This window comes from Notolepis coatsorum (genome assembly GCF_963971535.1).
Source record: "Notolepis coatsorum genome assembly, chromosome: 10".
NCBI lineage: Eukaryota > Metazoa > Chordata > Actinopteri > Aulopiformes > Paralepididae > Notolepis > Notolepis coatsorum.
Genome location: NC_140174.1, coordinates 5,181,265 through 5,198,320, shown reverse-complemented (window position 1 = coordinate 5,198,320; position 17,056 = coordinate 5,181,265). Strand labels below are relative to the sequence as shown.

General features: G+C 41.4%; 1 protein-coding gene across 1 annotated transcript; it reads right to left on the bottom strand.

Annotated features, from left to right (window-relative positions):
• Positions 1–274: 274 nt before the first annotated feature.
• Positions 275–15,315, bottom strand: LOC311235007 (uncharacterized protein; the record flags this gene model as incomplete). The annotated part of the gene is made up of 3 exons (XM_084322317.1): positions 275–2,764; positions 4,950–5,005; positions 13,665–15,315. 3 exons carry the CDS (start codon positions 15,313–15,315, stop codon positions 1,082–1,084), a joined length of 3,390 nt encoding a protein of 1,129 aa, XP_084178443.1. The 3' UTR covers positions 275–1,081.
• Positions 15,316–17,056: the final 1,741 nt, after the last annotated feature.

Genomic DNA, 17,056 nt, shown 5'->3' with positions numbered 1-17,056 from the left:
TATATTTATAACAGGGTGGGCTGTACATACACACATATTTGTAATGATACTGTAGAGTATACTTATGTTTCTATGAACTCCAACTCGTTTCATTTGAACACTATTGGATTTCACTGGTAATGTTAGATTTCGACTGAATTTCTCGTGTAGCACATCATGGAAATAGTGAGTTCAAGTCAATTCCTTTGCGTTTTGTTCAAAGTTCTATATTGAGGTTCAGTCGGTGAAACGGCAAGTTTCAAGCAAATATCCACACGGGTCCTTCTGGGTTTAGATATGTCCACGTTTATTTAGTGAGAATACAAGAACAAAAGAACAAAATGCACAATATTCAATGAATGGTCATTCTTCCTAAGCCAGCTCCTATCTAGGTCTGTCTCCCTCAAAGTCTGACAACAGAAGAACAACTCTCTCTCTCTCTCTCTCTCTCTCTCTCTCTCTCTCTCCTTGAGCTCTTCTGATAACGCAGATGGGTCTGTTCTAAAACAAGATGGTTGCATTTACGACTGACCCATGCCCCACACATCCTGGCTGTGGGTTCAACCGAAGGCCTTGAAGATAGAAGAGTGTCCCGTATGAAGTGTCCCGGCTGCCCAGAGATAAGAGGTGAGGGAGAAGGTTATAGGCTGAATCCACCTCCTCCATGGAGGTCCGGCCCCCACATTGTTACCAACCCCCCCTGGAACAGAGACAGGAGGGACAGACCCAAATCCCACAGTAATGACCAAAATGACCAAAGGTGACAAAATACAAATACAATGGTTGCATATTGTTATCCAACCTGCCATGATATGAAAATAAAGATTTGTCCCCACATGCAAAGGAACAGAGGTGAAGATAGGAATCAAATATGTGAATATGCAAAGATCTAATCAAACAAACTTTACCCCGGTAGGCAAGAAACTAGAAACAAAGCTAAACATAGTGTCTGTGTGTGTGTGTGTGTGTGTGTGTCTCAGAACAATGATAGAGTGACTGAGTGAATGTAACTCCTAATTACCTCATCTTTCACAACTCAGCATCTTCAAGATCAATTTAAACCCCAACCCCTGGGTAGAGGAGCTGTGAACGTCACTGATCTCTACTTCAGCTCACAGAACTCAGCCTCCCCAGAGCATGAATAAAGCCCAAGTCCAGGATAGAGGGGCTGAGTGAATGTGGTGTTGACTCTGTGCAGGAGGGTCATTGTGTCAGTGACTCTGTAGAAGGACAGAGTACCTGCCCTGTGATCCAGGTACACTCCTATTCTGGAGGACCGGGGGCCCGGTACTGTTATGCTCTTGTTATTGTGCCAGAAGAGGTAACCACTTGGTCTGCACAATAAAGCCCAGGATTTGGAATTGTTTCCAAATCCACAGTCCTCCTGAGTGCCTGTTCTACTAATGTATTTGTAGGAGGCTGCTACAGAAACATCTCCACTAATCCACTCCACCTCCCAGTAACAGCGTCCAGTCAGACCTTCTCTTCCCAGAACCTGACGCCATACAATAAATCTTTCTGGGTGATCAGGATATGACTGCTCTTGCTGCATCCGTGTTGCTTTTCTGTTCCCCTCAGACAAAGACAGACGTGTGTTTGTTGTGTTTGGGTCCAGTGTGATCTGAGAGGAATATTGTAAGAAGTCAGCTCTGGTCTTGGGCTCTGGTGGCAGTAAAATATTAACAGTATTCACTGTTGTTGAGATTCTGGGCCACTGCTCTTTCAGAACGTCCTCTAGTTTGTCTCTCAGCTCAGACACGACCTCGGTCACGTCTGCAAAGTACAGGAGAGGAAGGACACTGATGCTGGGTGAGTCTGTAGACTCACAGGGACCGGAGAGGGGGGGGGGGTAACTCTGTAGAAAGTGGATGTGGTCCTCTGTGTGTGAGAGCTGCTCCAGCTCAGTGTCTCTCCTCCTCAGGTCCGCTATCTCCTGCTCCAGTCTCTTCTGCACTTCTTCAGCCTGAGTCACTGTGGTCCTCTGTCGGGCTCTGATGACCTTCTTCAGCTCAGAGCGCCTCGTCTCCAAGGAGCGTATCAGCTCAGTAAAGATTCTCTCACCGTCCTCCACTGCTTTATCAGCAGAGCGATTGAGAGAATCAACAGCCTGTTGGGCCTCTTTGAGTCGCTTCTCTCTCTCCTGGACTCTCTGGTGGACTTTCTGCTGACTCATGCCAAGCCCTTTCTGTCTCTCCGCCCTTTCTGCTGCAGCTGAGACTGTATCGTGGCCTTTATGTTCATCCATGGAACACAAATAACAGATGCACTGCTGATCAGTACGACAGAAAACATCCAGAATCCTGTCATGACGAGAGCAGGTGTTCTCCTGAAGCCGTGTGGAGGCTTTGACCAGCTTGTGTTTCTTAAAGGTATCAGATTGATAGTGAGGCTGGAGGTGAGTTTCACAGTAAGAAGCCAGACATACCAGGCAGGACTTGAGGGCTTTCTGCTTTCTCCCAGTGCAGAAATCACAGGCCACGTCTCCAGGTCCAGCATAACAGTGATCAGGAGGAGCAGAAGACAAGAGTCCTGTCTTCATTAGTTGTTCTATCACTTCAGCCAGCATGTTGTTTTTCTTCAGAAGTGGCCTCGGAGTAAAGGTCTCCCTGCACTGGGGACATTTGTAGATCCCCGTCTGATCACCGTGATCCCAGCAGTCTTTAATACAGCCCATACAGTAGCTGTGTCCACAGGGAATAGTTACCGGACACTTCAGTGGATCCAGACAGATAGAACAGCAGAACTGGTCCTGGTACAAATCAACTCCTTGCTGCGCCATTTTATTCTACAAAGACAACGACACTCTAAGTTTTGTTTTCTCAGGAAGAGTGATCGTGTGGGTGGTGGGAGGTACTTCCTGGTTATAGAGTGAACTCTGATCGTGTGGGTGGTGGGAGGTGCTTCCTGGTTACAGTTGTTCAGGGGAGGAGTCGCTTTAAAGAGACAGTGTCTATTTGACTGTGATTCATAGATAGAAGATGTTTTTTTTTACTTAGTTCAGGACTTTCTATCATCATTAACTACTTCTAATTAGTGTCAATTATAACCCACTAAAACTCATAAGCACAAAGAGAGACAGAGAAAATGGTAGACATACTCAATAATATTTCTCTCTCTCTCTCTCTCTCTCTCTCTCTCTCTCTCTCTCTCTCTCTCTCTCTCTCTCTCTCTCTCTCTCTCTCTCTCTCTCTCTCTCTCTCTCTCTCTCTCTCTCTCTCTCTCTCTCTCTCTCTCTCTCTCTCTCTCTCACACACACATTTCTTCAATGTTGTGACAGACAGACACACACACACACACAGACACACACACACACACACACACACACACACACACACACACACACACACACACACACACACACACACACACACACACACACACACCTTCTCTCTCTCTCTCATTACTCTCATTCTCTCCTCTCTTGCTTTCTCTTTCTCTCACACTCCCTCTTTCTCCTCTCTTGCTCTCTCTCATCTTTCACTGATTTTATTTACTGATTTGTTTGAAGGCTGGTGAAAGACTCTGACTTCATTGCTTGCTGGACATTAGTGTCAAAAGTACATCTGCAGTAATTCTCATTTCATGAGCAAAGTTATATATATATGAAATGATAATGCAATGAAAACATATAAAACCCATGATTACAGTTGTTAATAGGATATCTAGATAACAACTTGATGTTACCAAATATGCATTAGTAAATAGGTACAATGTGACGGAAATGTTATCTATGTCCATCTGTGTTAAATCTCTGTACAGCTTTGACTAGTTAATATGATCAACTATAGTGAACTGAGCTCGACACTAGGCTACAGTCTGTGTGTCTCTTTAACAACGAACCAGGTTGAGGACATGTGACCATGGCCTTCTCTCCAGTTAAGACATAACAAAGGCTATTATTGAGCCCATCTTGTTATTCATTCTAACTGGGGCATAATTCTTGTTTACCTTTCTGTCATATCTGGTGTCTAATGTACGTCATTTCAATTATGTATTTAATGCGTGTCCGACCAAAAGCTCTGGGTCACTTTCTGGTCAGACGCTTGTGAGTGTAACGGAGGTACCGCAGTCTATCCACAGTCACGAGGGACAGTAAGTGAAGTGGCTGTGGACGTTAAGCGGTACTGCAAGTAAACTCACTCCCCAGAGGCATCCAGACCCAGTACTAAGAAGTGAATTCACCTCTTGGTACAGTGGTCTGTGATGTCGCCCCCGGTGCAGAGAGACCGGGGGTTCAACTCCCACTCAGGGCGATCCCTTAACAGGGGTCGAATCGGAATACACAACGCAGTAAGATCACACCGGCTACATGTGTACACATGTGTGTCTCTTTATAAACTGATCTCTGTGGAAGCACAGATATTAAACTATGTTCTATGTTTTTATATACAAATGACTCGATCTTCATTTCTACAGTTCACTGTCATGGCTCATTGTTAAATATTCCACAACGACAGTAACAAAGAAAGTAGAGAACCCAGGGGAGGAAAGAAAGTACTTTTACTGCTGTATTTAAATACAGTTTTTATGATACTTTACTTGAGTATTTCCAGTTTAGGGATCTCAATACATTTACTGTACTACACTTCAAAGGAAGTTTCCTCATTTATTTTCCTCGATTTATACAAACCCTGCGAGTTACTGTACTTTCTTTTAATCCAAAACATGTGATAAGATGGAAAACATAATGTACATTTAATGTGTAAGTCTGTCGATGTCAAAAGGAAGGAATCACAACCAACATAAGTGGATGAACAACCAGTTTGACATCACACACAGGTTGATGCGTTGAGAATGTAGGAGCTCTCAAGCATTATAATCCATGCAGAATGTGTACTTACTTTAGTCACTTACATACATTCAATATTTACTTTTATGCTATTAATTAAGTAGAATTTTGAATAGAGTCCCTTTACTTTTACCAGAGTACTATTCTATAAAATGGGGTAAAGTTGGTTTGATATATTCACATATTCCATGTCTCTCTTCAGCACCTCTGTCCCTTTGCCTGTGGGGAAGTCCACATCTTTATAGTCATACTCAAAACAATCAACAACACATTTTCACATGTATTCACCTTTTTTAATTACTATTGAAATTCAATAGTGTTCAAATCAAACAAGGTAAAGTTCCGAATGCTGCTTTTAGACTCTAGAGATATCCTCATATATTATACCATTGAAATTAAATAGCGTTACATTTAAATGACAGTAGAGTTCCAAAACAAGGCTGAAGTCTGCAGGTGGGAGGAGCTCCGAGACTCTCAGTTCTACGTCCGTTTATGAACCACGTGAGAGAAAGGCTAGAGGTCACACAGGCTTAAGACAGCTGCCTGGTGTTTATTCTTTTGACTGTTTCTTTCTTTTCTTCTTGATGTTTTGATTGTATATGTTGTTGTTGTTGTTGTTGTTGTTGTTGTTGTTGTTGTTGTTGTTGTTGTTGTTGTTGTTGTTGTTGTTGTTGTTGTTTAAAACATAGGCTGTGTTCCAAGGAAGTTCTACAGCTGGTTATGTTATTTTTTTGTACCATTTTACATTGCAGTGTCTGAACCTAAAGCAATAATTACACTGAAGAGTGGACAAGCCCCCGTTAAGTCCACCACTGATACGCTCGCTCTCTGTTGCAGAGGAGCGCGGGGGATTGTCCTATTCTTCCGTGCCGCGTGATTTCATTTGCATTGACGAAACCAAGCGACCATTCGGGCAAAAAAAAGAAACGATCGTCATCGTTTGTGTAATTATTATAATTTTATTTTTACATCAGGCTCATCAATATTGTGAAATGACTACCAGACCCATCAAACGGCTCCCGTTCGAGGCCTAATTATTTAATCCTCACTATGGTTAGGAATATTAGCATTTTTGTTGTTGTTGCATAATTGTAACGGTTGTTATATCGTCACCTTAAACGCCGATGCCCCGAGGGAGTTTCGAACCCGCGGTCTCCCGCACCACGGGTCGACAGCACAGACCGCTATACCAAGAGGTGAACTCACTGCTTTGCAACGTGTCTGTGTGTCTTTTAAGGGTGAGAGTGAGTTGTTGAACCCACAGCACCGCTACTCGCCACAGTCACTTCACAACATCTGAAGTCCATCGTGACTGCGCCTCGCGGTGCCATCCGTTACCATCTTTTTTTCTTGGTCTCGTCAATTTTATTTCTGTTCAATATGAGTCCAAATCTCTCTGTTAACGACATCAGTGCAATGGTTCTTCGTAGTGTTCTGCACGCATGACTTCTCTGTCCTACTCAGAAGTGTAGTCCAGCCATGAGTCCGCCCCCCGGTGGCCGAATGAGATATGAATGTAACCAGTGTATAAACAAACAAACAAACACACACTACACACACACACACACACACACACACACACACACACACACACACACACACACACACACACACACACACACACACACACACACACACACACACACACACACACACACACACACACACACACACACGCACACAGTACGCCGGGGTGCGTGGCATTGTCTTATACTGTGGAATTATTGGAATACCTTTATTACTCAAGTTACGACAGAACAAAATATTACAGTATAAAGGATATATTGATATATGAAAGGTTTTAATGTTTATACAAAGCTATTCTTGTTATTTTTTTTGTAAAGTATGTTTTCCTACATAGATATTTCCTGTGTGTTTTGAAAAGGATTATATAAATAATATATATAAACGGTATATATTGAGAAATGCTGTGCCCGAGGGGTCTGGGCTTTACGAAACTCTTCTGAGATACTCTTGCGACGTCGCCACCCGGGACATAATGGAAAGGATAGTCTAATAATCCTTTATTCGGTACTTATGCCCCTTATTTGAAATACCTCATTCCTGACTCTTCAGTTCAGTTCAGTTCAGTTATTCTTTATTTCGGGCTTTGGACACAATAACAACGTCCATTCCATAAATCACCAAAGTTTTACCAGCTGCTATTGCAGCATTGTCCAATTGTCCGAAAAGGGCTGAAGGGAGAAGCACTAGGCTTGTCGGGCCCTACCCCTGAAGACTTACGTTTCATTTATTTTATTTTATAAAAAATATGTATATGTATCTATACATAGTAGATACATATAGTACACATTTCAGTACACACAAGTTTCAAGTTTCTTTAATAGTTGTCATCAGGGGCGTAGCTGGGGGGGTAGCTTAGGATGATTCCAAGGGCCCAGCACTGGGGGGGGGCCCAAACATTTTTTTTTTTTTTTTTTTACTAGACATCACTCAGGTGTATGATTGATGCTCTCATTGATACTATGTTTGTTTCTGAAGTGTGTGTGTGTGTGTGTGTGTGTGTGAGATATATAGAGAGAGGGGGGGTGAGAGAGATGAGGAAGGGGCAAGAGAGAAAGAGAGCTGGGAGAGTGTGTGAGGGAGAGAGGGGGGTGTGTGATTAATCAGCCCTTGTGTGGGTGAATGTAACAAGTTCCTAACATTTTCTTTCCCCTATTATTTCATGCACACTTTATTCATTGTTTTAAATTATTTTCTTTTAAGTTATTTTGTGCATCACTCTGTTTTGAATTTGATGCAAATTTGCAATGCATGAGGGTCATCCTTTTGTGTTAAATGGCTGCATAAAGCAAGCATTTGTTGACTCGCATGTTGATAAGAGTATTAAAACTTGGAACTTGAAAAATATCTGTTTAAGGTAGGAAAAAAAAGAGAAAAAAAATGTGATTCAGACTGTCCACCACAGTCAGAGCTTGCTTTTTTGACCAGTTTGTTTATTTTGTGTGTGTTGGTGTTGCCCCCCCAGCATACCACAGCGAAGAAGAGGGCACCAGCAACCACAGACTGGTAGAACATCTGCAGCAGTTTGCTGCAGACATTAAAAGACCTGAGCCTTCTCAGGAAGAACAGTCTGCTCTGTCCCTTCCTGTAGGGCCTCGGTGTTGTCCGTCCAGTCCAGTTTACTATCACTTGACCCAGGGTTGTTCCCAGCCTAGTGCGACTCAAGGTTCTTTGGTAGACTATTGCATTGGTCCATTCATTGAAGATGAACGCAATGCGACATCCTTTACTAGGCTCACCCACCAACAGTGCAGGTGCTGAACTGCTGATCCGAATGTATAGGTTAAAACCATATTATGCGTTTTCAGCAATAAATAAATGGGCAAAAACAAAATTCTCTCGCGCGCTAACGCGCGCTCGCATTCATTGGGGGCCCATTAATACATTCTTTCATGGGGTCCAGAATTTACAGCTACGCCCCTGGTTGTCATACAGAAGTACAGAATACTTTTATACAAAATGCTTCTTATACTGTTACGCTCCACGATAAGTATGAAATAAAATAGTATAGCATGTAAAAATAGAAGTAAAAATAGAAGTCACAGTGTTCAGTATAGACATATGTACAATGTTCGATGCAGAATAGAAGTAACTGAGATACCATACAATATACTATATACTATGCGATATACTAATAAACAATACTATATAGTGCAAAGCAGAAATGGGATGAGGTACAATTTAGGTACAATTTACAGTAAGGTGTACTGAGGTATGGGTTGTAGTGCAAATCCTTTACCAATAAATATAAAGTGTGTTTAGTACACATTACAGTACACATTACAGTATAGTATACCTGCAGTATATAATAGCATATATACATAATAATGTGATATGATATAGCGCACAATACAGTATCATACGTATTTATTATTATACTTTTTTTTATATGCAATTAAAGCTCTTCTTCCCTTCTGTACCTATCAAAAATAGATTTTTTTAGTCTAGATTTGAATTGATTTATGTTTTCACAATAAAACATCTCTTTATAAACCGCAAAGAATTGCAACAGCTGTGACAATACAGCTGTCTCTTATCATTTAGAACCACAGTTTTATTAATCTTATTATCTTAGTATCTTATTATTTTATTGTTTTTATTTGTATTTTTTTTTTTTTTTTTGGGAATGTTTGATTTGCTTTCACACCAGGTGCTCTGGTCTTTGGCTTCTGTGCGGATGCTTATGTATGTGTAGTTGTATGGCTATATTTTGCCCTAGAGGAATGTATTCACCTAACGAAGCACTTTTGTTTTGTCTTGTTCGGTCGTTCCTTTATTCACTGTGATTTTGTTTTCTACTGCTCCCAGGATGTTCTGGTTTGCAGTATCTGCTTTACTCAGAGCTTTCAGAAGCTCTGTCATGTTTCAATCTGTGTTTCTCGAGATATCTTTTTTAAAATCTCCAACGTCCAACAGGTTATTTTGTCTGATGCAATTTCTTGTTTTGCTGTCAATACTTTCGTGAGTACTGATAAATACTGAACTCATGATACTGAATACCAACATGAGCACTTGACAATGGTATTTACCATTTCGGCAAACTTAGTCTATTGAAAACTGAGGAGGGGAATTTGTCTTATATGGTCACATTTGAATGACTTTGTACATATTAAAGGGGAAAAAACAACTAAAACAATGCTGATATATTTTGCACATAAACTCACGCACATCCCAAAAACTCAAAACAGTTTTGCACACATTCATTTAGTTTGATAGTTATTGAGAGTAAATGAGTTTGAATATGGCCCTCAGTGATGTCATCGGGGACATTGGATCCTTGTGTTAATTACAGCACCATGATGTAGATGAAATAGCAATATCTTGTTTTATAGGGACTGCTACCTTATCATTTAATTGAGCTGTGATTGACACAACACAAGGATTCAGTGTCCCCGATGACATTACTGGTTGCCATATTAAAACTCATTACTCTCAATAGCTGTCAAACTAAATTAATATTTGCAAAACTGTTTAGAGTTTTTGGATGTGTGTGAGATTATTTGTAAAATAAATTGCCGCTGTTGTTTTGGTGAAATGCCCCTTTAACCTAATCAGATGGCAGCATTCCAGCTAATTTTGCAATGTAAAATATCTGCAGCATGTCATGGTGTCTTTACCAGCACAGCACCAGGTGCACTGGGACACCATTGGAAAGGTGCAAATGAAGGCAAGCTAGAGTCTAATGATTGTATGGTGAATAGCGCCATCTTGTGTCCATGATAATCTGCCACCAGTTTATACTGTAAATCAGTGAGAGTTGCCAAGTGTTACAATGGCCCGTCCAAATCTCTTGTCATTGTATTGACTATAGGGCATAAACCACTACACCTTGTATTCGAGATCCTTATATTGAATAGTTATCGTGTGCAGTATCACAATTAATACAACGATAACACACCAGGCCAATATACAGATTAGAGAACATTAAAAAAATAAAAATCTCTAGAAATTCTATCCAAACCAATGAGCTTCGAGATAGACAGTAGAAAGGATATGCAGCCAGTATGAGCTGGAATGGCATTTTGAATGGCGGGCCTAGTTAGACATAAGAAAGCTCTCATCGACTCAGACAGATTGCTAGTCATACATAATGGCATTGAAAGACTGTCAAAATTACCTGAGTTCTGACAACGGTTTACCCCATTATGCGTCTGTCTTCTTTCCATTGACTCCATAGGCATAGGTAATTCTACCCTTGCTCAGCAGACACACGACAGAGTAGAGCAGTCGTCTGGTAATCCAGAGGTTCACGGTTCGATTCCCGCTCCTCCCGGGCAACGTGTCGAAGTGTCCTTGAGCAAGACACTTAACCCCTAATTGCTCCCGATGAGCAGGTTGGCACCTTGCGTGGTCGCCTCCGCCGTCGGTGTGTGAATGTGTGAGTGAACGGGTAAAATGTGAGGAACAAATTGTAAAGAGTTTTGGATAAAAGTGCTAGTATATAAATGCAGCCATTTACCGTTTACACGCATCTCTATGCTGGGATCGCGAGGTTGAAGAGGTGGGTTAGAATGTTAACCCTGGTGACGGCCTTTCCAAATCTGCAGTGAACCATAATGTAACATGTTTCTGTAAATGTTACTACAGGAAGTGATTAAGCAATAGAACAACATAAATAACATCACATCACATCTACATCACATCTAAAGTATTTCCATCATCTCAGCCGCGACTCTATTTACTAGATTTATTACAACGCACGGCCTTGAGTGTTCTGTTGCTTTTATGCAATATCTGATTTCACATTGTGAATAAAACACTTAGCTATAACGTTTTGATAAAGAGTTAATTCAGCGCAGTATACAATATATACTAAACTACTCCTAGCAGTGTTTCTATAGCAAATAACATAGTGACATGTTATATCATTTCAATTTCAGAGTGCTATAATCAGCCTTTGTGTCCGTTTGAAAATTTGTTCCATAGATAATATACAAAATAACTAACAGTCCTATTTATTATGGATTATTTATTTCATATGTGGAACAAGATATGGTCCAAGGACAAAGCTTGAAGATCTTGCACAACCTTTGAATTTTACAACATGTTGTTATTTTATAAGGAAAGATATGATATCTTCAGTGAACTGAAATAGAGTGCAGGTGTGTTGCATAACTTGTCTCTCATCATTACTGTACAAATGTTTATGTCAAGTCCTGTTGGATACTTAAATCAATATATCTTTTGAATGAACTATGAACATGTGAAAGTGTTGTTATTTTTACATATGTATATTTCATGGGTAACTCATTTTATGATTAATTACTTTATACTTATTAAATGTTTATATGAAAATATGTACAGTCACCTTATACAGTTATTCTTTCCCTAATTTAACACAAATAATTGACTCTTGGAACTATTTAATTATGCATCATATTGAAACAGAAAGGTTATCTGACGTATTCCACCAAAGGGAAAAGTGATCATATCCAAATGTGTGCATTTTTTATTGGCTAGATTGAATATGTTAAAGGTAATTGATCCAAACATACATGAATGTGTAGCTCCACCCCCGGACATAAGAATGGAGCCCTGTTTTCATCTCCTGCTGACCGACTAACACTAGACAACAGTAAGCTGCTTGTATTTGTTCTGTGGCTGAAACACTTTGGGTATGTTGGCAATGTTTGCAAACATAGTAAAACTGATCTACCTTTTTATTTATTTATTTTATTTTACTAGGTCAGCAGCTGATGATGGACAGATTATGTTACCACGTCCAAAATCAAATGCTAGAGGACTGTTGTTTATCGTGCCATCAATCATTGGAATAACTGCCCACTGAACATAAGTAAATTGAATAGTAAAGTGTCTTTCAAATACCACCTGAGAATGCACTACTTAAATATGTGAGCAAAATATTCTGATGTTGATAATGATGTCTACAATGTTTTACTGTTTTTAGATTATCATTGTTAATTGTGATTGTCATATGTATCTCATGTTCTTATGTTTTGTGTTTTGTGTTGTCTTTCTATGTGGACCCCAGGAAGACTAGCTCGCCACTTAGGTGACAGCTAATGGGGATCCTTTTAAACAATAAACAATCTATATTACGATTTACAATAGGTTCAGAACGTTCCAAATATCTTATGTTCCATGTACAGATCAAGGTAGACTTAGTATGGAGTACTGTATTGCACAGGATAAACTTATATTTATAATTATAGCTACAATATATATTGTAACGGGAGTAGACATAAGATAGAGTTAGCTATATTTGTACCGGGAATAGACTTAGCATAGTTATTTGTATATTTATAACAGGGTGGGCTGTACATACACACATATTTGTATTATTGATACTGTAGAGTATACTTGTGTTTCTATGAACTCCAACTCGTTTCATTTGAACACCATTGGATTTCAATGGTAATGTTAGATTTAGACTGAATTTCTCGTGTAGCACATCATGGAAATAGTGAGTTCAAGTCAATTCCTTTGCGTTGTGTTCAAAGTTCTATATTGAGGTTCAGTCAGTGAAACGGCAAGTTTCAAGCAAATATCCACACGGGTCCTTCTGGGTTTAGATGTCCACGTTTATTTAGTAAGAAGTTAAGAACAAAAGACAAAATGCACAATATTCAATGAATGGTCATTCTTCCTAAACCAGCTCCTATCTAGGTCTGTCTCCCTCAAAGTCTGACACCAGAAGAACAACTCTCTCTCTCTCTCTCTCTCTCTCTCTCTCTCTCTCTCTCTCTCTCTCTCTCTCCTTTTAGCTCTTTTGATAACACAGATGGGTCTGTTCTGAAACTAAATAGTTGCATTTACGACTGACCCATGCCCCACACATCCTGGCTGTGGGTTCAACCGAAGGCCTTGAAGATAGAAGAGTGTCCCGTATGAAGTGTCCCGGCTGCCCAGAGACAAGAGGTGAGGGAGAAGGTTATAGGCTGAATCAACCTCCTCCATGGAGGTCCGGCCCCCACATTGTTACCAACCCCCCCTGGAACAGAGAGAGGAGAGACAGACCCAAATCCCACAGTATAATGACCAAAAGTGACAAAATACAAATACAATGGTTGCATATTGTTATCCAACCTGCCATGATATGAAAATAAAGATTTGTCCCCACATGCAAAGGAACAGAGGTGAAGATAGGAATCAAATATGTGAATATGCAAAGATCTAATCAAACAAACTTTACCCCGGTAGGCAAGAAACTAGAAACAAAGAAAAACATAGTGTACTCTGTGTGTGTGTGTGTGTGTGTATGTGTGTGTCCCTCAGAACAATGATAGAGTGACTGAGTGAATGTAACTCCTAATTACCTCATCTTTCACAACTCAGCATCTTCAAGATCAATTTAAACCCCAAACCCTGGGTAGAGGAGCTGTGAACGTCACTGATCTCTACTTCAGCTCACAAAACTCAGCCTCAGCCTCCCCAGAGTATGAATGAAGCCCAAGTCCAGGATAGAGGGGCTGAGTGAATGTGGTGTTGACTCTGTGCAGGAGGGTCATGGTGTCAGAGACGCTGTAGAAGGACAGAGTACCTGCCCTGTGATCCAGGTACACTCCTATTCTGGAGGACCGGGGGCCCGGTACTGTGATGCTCTCGTTATTGTGCCAGAAGATGTAATCACTTGGTCTGCAATCTAACGCCCAGGATTTAGAATTGTATCCAAATACACAGTTCTCCATAGTGCCTGTTCTACTAATGTCTTTGTAGGAGGCTGCTACAGAAACCCCTACACTACACTCCACCTCCCAGTAACAGCGTCCAGTCAGACCTTCTCTACCCAGAACCTGAGGCCATCCAATAAATCTTTCTGGGTGATCAGGATATGACTGATCTTGCTGCATCAGTGTTGCTTTTCTGTTCCCCTCAGACAAAGACAGACGTCTGTTTGTTGTGTTTGGGTCCAGTGTGATCTGAGAGGAATATTGTAAGAAGTCAGCTCTGGTCTTGGGCTCTGGTGGCAGTAAAATATTAACAGTATTCACTGTTGTTGAGATTCTGGGCCACTGCTCTTTCAGAACGTCCTCTAGTTTGTCTCTCAGCTCAGACACGACCTCAGTCACATCTGCAAAGTACAGGAGAGGAAGGGCACTGATGCTGGGTGAGTCTGTAGACTCACTGGGACTGGAGAGGGAGGGGTAACTCTGTAGAAAGTGGATGTGGTCCTCTGTGTGTGAGAGCTGCTCCAGCTCAGTGGCTCTCCTCCTCAGGTCCGCTATCTCCTGCTCCAGTCTCTTCTGCAGTTCTTCAGCCTGAGTCACTGTGGTCCTCTGTCGGGCTCTGATGACCTTCTTCAGCTCAGAGCGCCTCGTCTCCAATGAGCGTATCAGCTCAGTAAAGACTCTCTCACCGTCCTCCACTGCTTTATCAGCAGAGCGATTGAGAGAATCAACAGCCTGTTGGGCCTCTTTGAGTCGCTTCTCTCTCTCCTGGACTCTCTGGTGGACTTTCTGCTGAAGCTCTTTCTGTCTCTCCGTCCTTTCTGCTGCAGCTGAGACTGTATCGTGGCCTTTATGTTCATCCATGGAACACAAATAACAGATGCACTGCTGATCAGTACGACAGAAAACATCCAGAATCCTGTCATGACGAGAGCAGGTGTTCTCCTGAAGCCGTGTGGAGGCTTTGACCAGCTTGTGTTTCTTAAAGGTATCAGATTGATAGTGAGGCTGGAGGTGAGTTTCACAGAAAGAAGCCAGACATACCAGGCAGGACTTGAGGGCTTTCTGCTTTCTCCCAGTGCAGACATCACAGACCACATCTCCAGGTCCAGCATAACAGTGATCAGGAGGAGCAGCTTGGAGTCCTGTCTTCATTAGTTGTTCTATCACTTCAGCCAGCATGTTGCTTTTCTTCAGAATAGGCCTCGGAGTAAAAGTCTCCCTGCACTGGGGACATGTGTAGATCCCCGTCTGATCACCGTGATCCCAGCAGTCTGTAATACAGCCCATACAGTAGCTGTGTCCACAGGGAATAGTTACTGGATCCTTCAGTAGATCCAGACAGAGAGAACAGCAGAACTGGTCCCGGTCCAGATCAACTCCTTGCTGCGCCATTTTATTCTACAAAGACAACGACACTCTAAGTTTTGTTTTCTCAGGAAGAGTGATCGTGTGGGTGGGAGTGGCTCTGGGTGGGAGGTGCTTCCTGGTTACAGTTGTTCAGGGGAGGAGTCGCTTTAAAGAGACAGTGTCTATTTGACTGTGATTCATAGATAGAAGATGTTTTTTTTTTACTTAGTTCAGGACTTTCTATCATCATTAACTACCTCTAATTAGTGTCAATTATAACCCACTAAAACTCATAAGCACAAAGAGAGACATAGAGAAAATGGTAGACATACTCAATAATATTCTCTCTCTCTCTCTCTCTCTCTCTCTCTCTCTCTCTCTCTCTCTCTCTCTCTCTCTCTCTCTCTCTCTCTCTCTCTCTCACACACACATTTCTTCAATGTTGTGACAGACAGACAGACAGACAGACAGACAGACAGACAGACAGACAGACAGACAGACAGACAGACAGACAGACAGACAGACAGACAGACAGACAGACAGACAGACAGACAGACAGACAGACAGACACACACACACACACACACACACACACACACACACACACACACACACACACACACACACACACACACACACACACACACACACACACACACACACACACACACACACACACACACACACACACACACACACACACACTTTCTCTCTCTCTCTCATTACTCTCATTCTCCCCTCTCTTGCTTTCTCTTTCTCTCACACTCCCTCTTTCTCCTCTCTTGCTCTCTCTCATCTTTCACTGATTTGATTTAATGATTTGTTTGAAGGCTGGTGAAAGACTCTGACTTCATTGCTTGCTGGACATTAGTGTCAAAAGTACATCTGCAGTAATTCTCATTTCATGAGCAAAGTTATATATATATATATATATATGAAATGATAATGCAATGAAAACATATAAAACCCATGATTACAGTTGTTAATAGGATATCTAGATAATAACTTGATGTTACCAAATATGCATTAGTAAATAGGTACAATGTGACGGAAATGTTATCTATGTCCATCTGTGTTAAATCTCTGTACAGCTTTGACTAGTTAATATGATCAACTATAGTGAACTGAGCTCGACACTAGGCTACAGTCTGTGTGTCTCTTTAACAACGAACCAGGTTGAGGACATGTGACCATGGCCTTCTCTCCAGTTAAGACATAACAAAGGCTATTATTGAGCCCATCTTGTTATTCATTCTAACTGGGGCATAATTCTTGTTTACCTTTCTGTCATATCTAGTGTCTAATGTACGTCATTTCAATTATGTATTTAATGCGTGTCCGACCAAAAGCTCTGGGTCACTTTCTGGTCAGACGCTTGTGTGTGTAACGGAGGTACCGCAGTCTATCCACAGTCACGAGGGACAGTAAGTGAAGTGGCTGTGGACGTTAAGCGGTACTGCAAGTAAACTCACTCCCCAGAGGCATCCAGACCCATTACTAAGAAGTGAGTTCACCTCTTGGTACAGTGGTCTGTGATGTCGCCCCTGGTGCAGAGAGACCGGGGGTTCAACTCCCACTCAGGGCGATCCCTTAACAGGGGTCGAATCGGAATACACAACGCAGTAAGATCACACCGGCTACATGTGTGTCTCTTTATAAACTGATCTCTGTGGAAGCACAGATATTAAACTATGTTCTATGTTTTTATATACAAATGACTCGATCTTAATTTCTACAGTTCACTGTCATGGCTCATTGTTAAATATTCCACAAGGACAGTAACAAA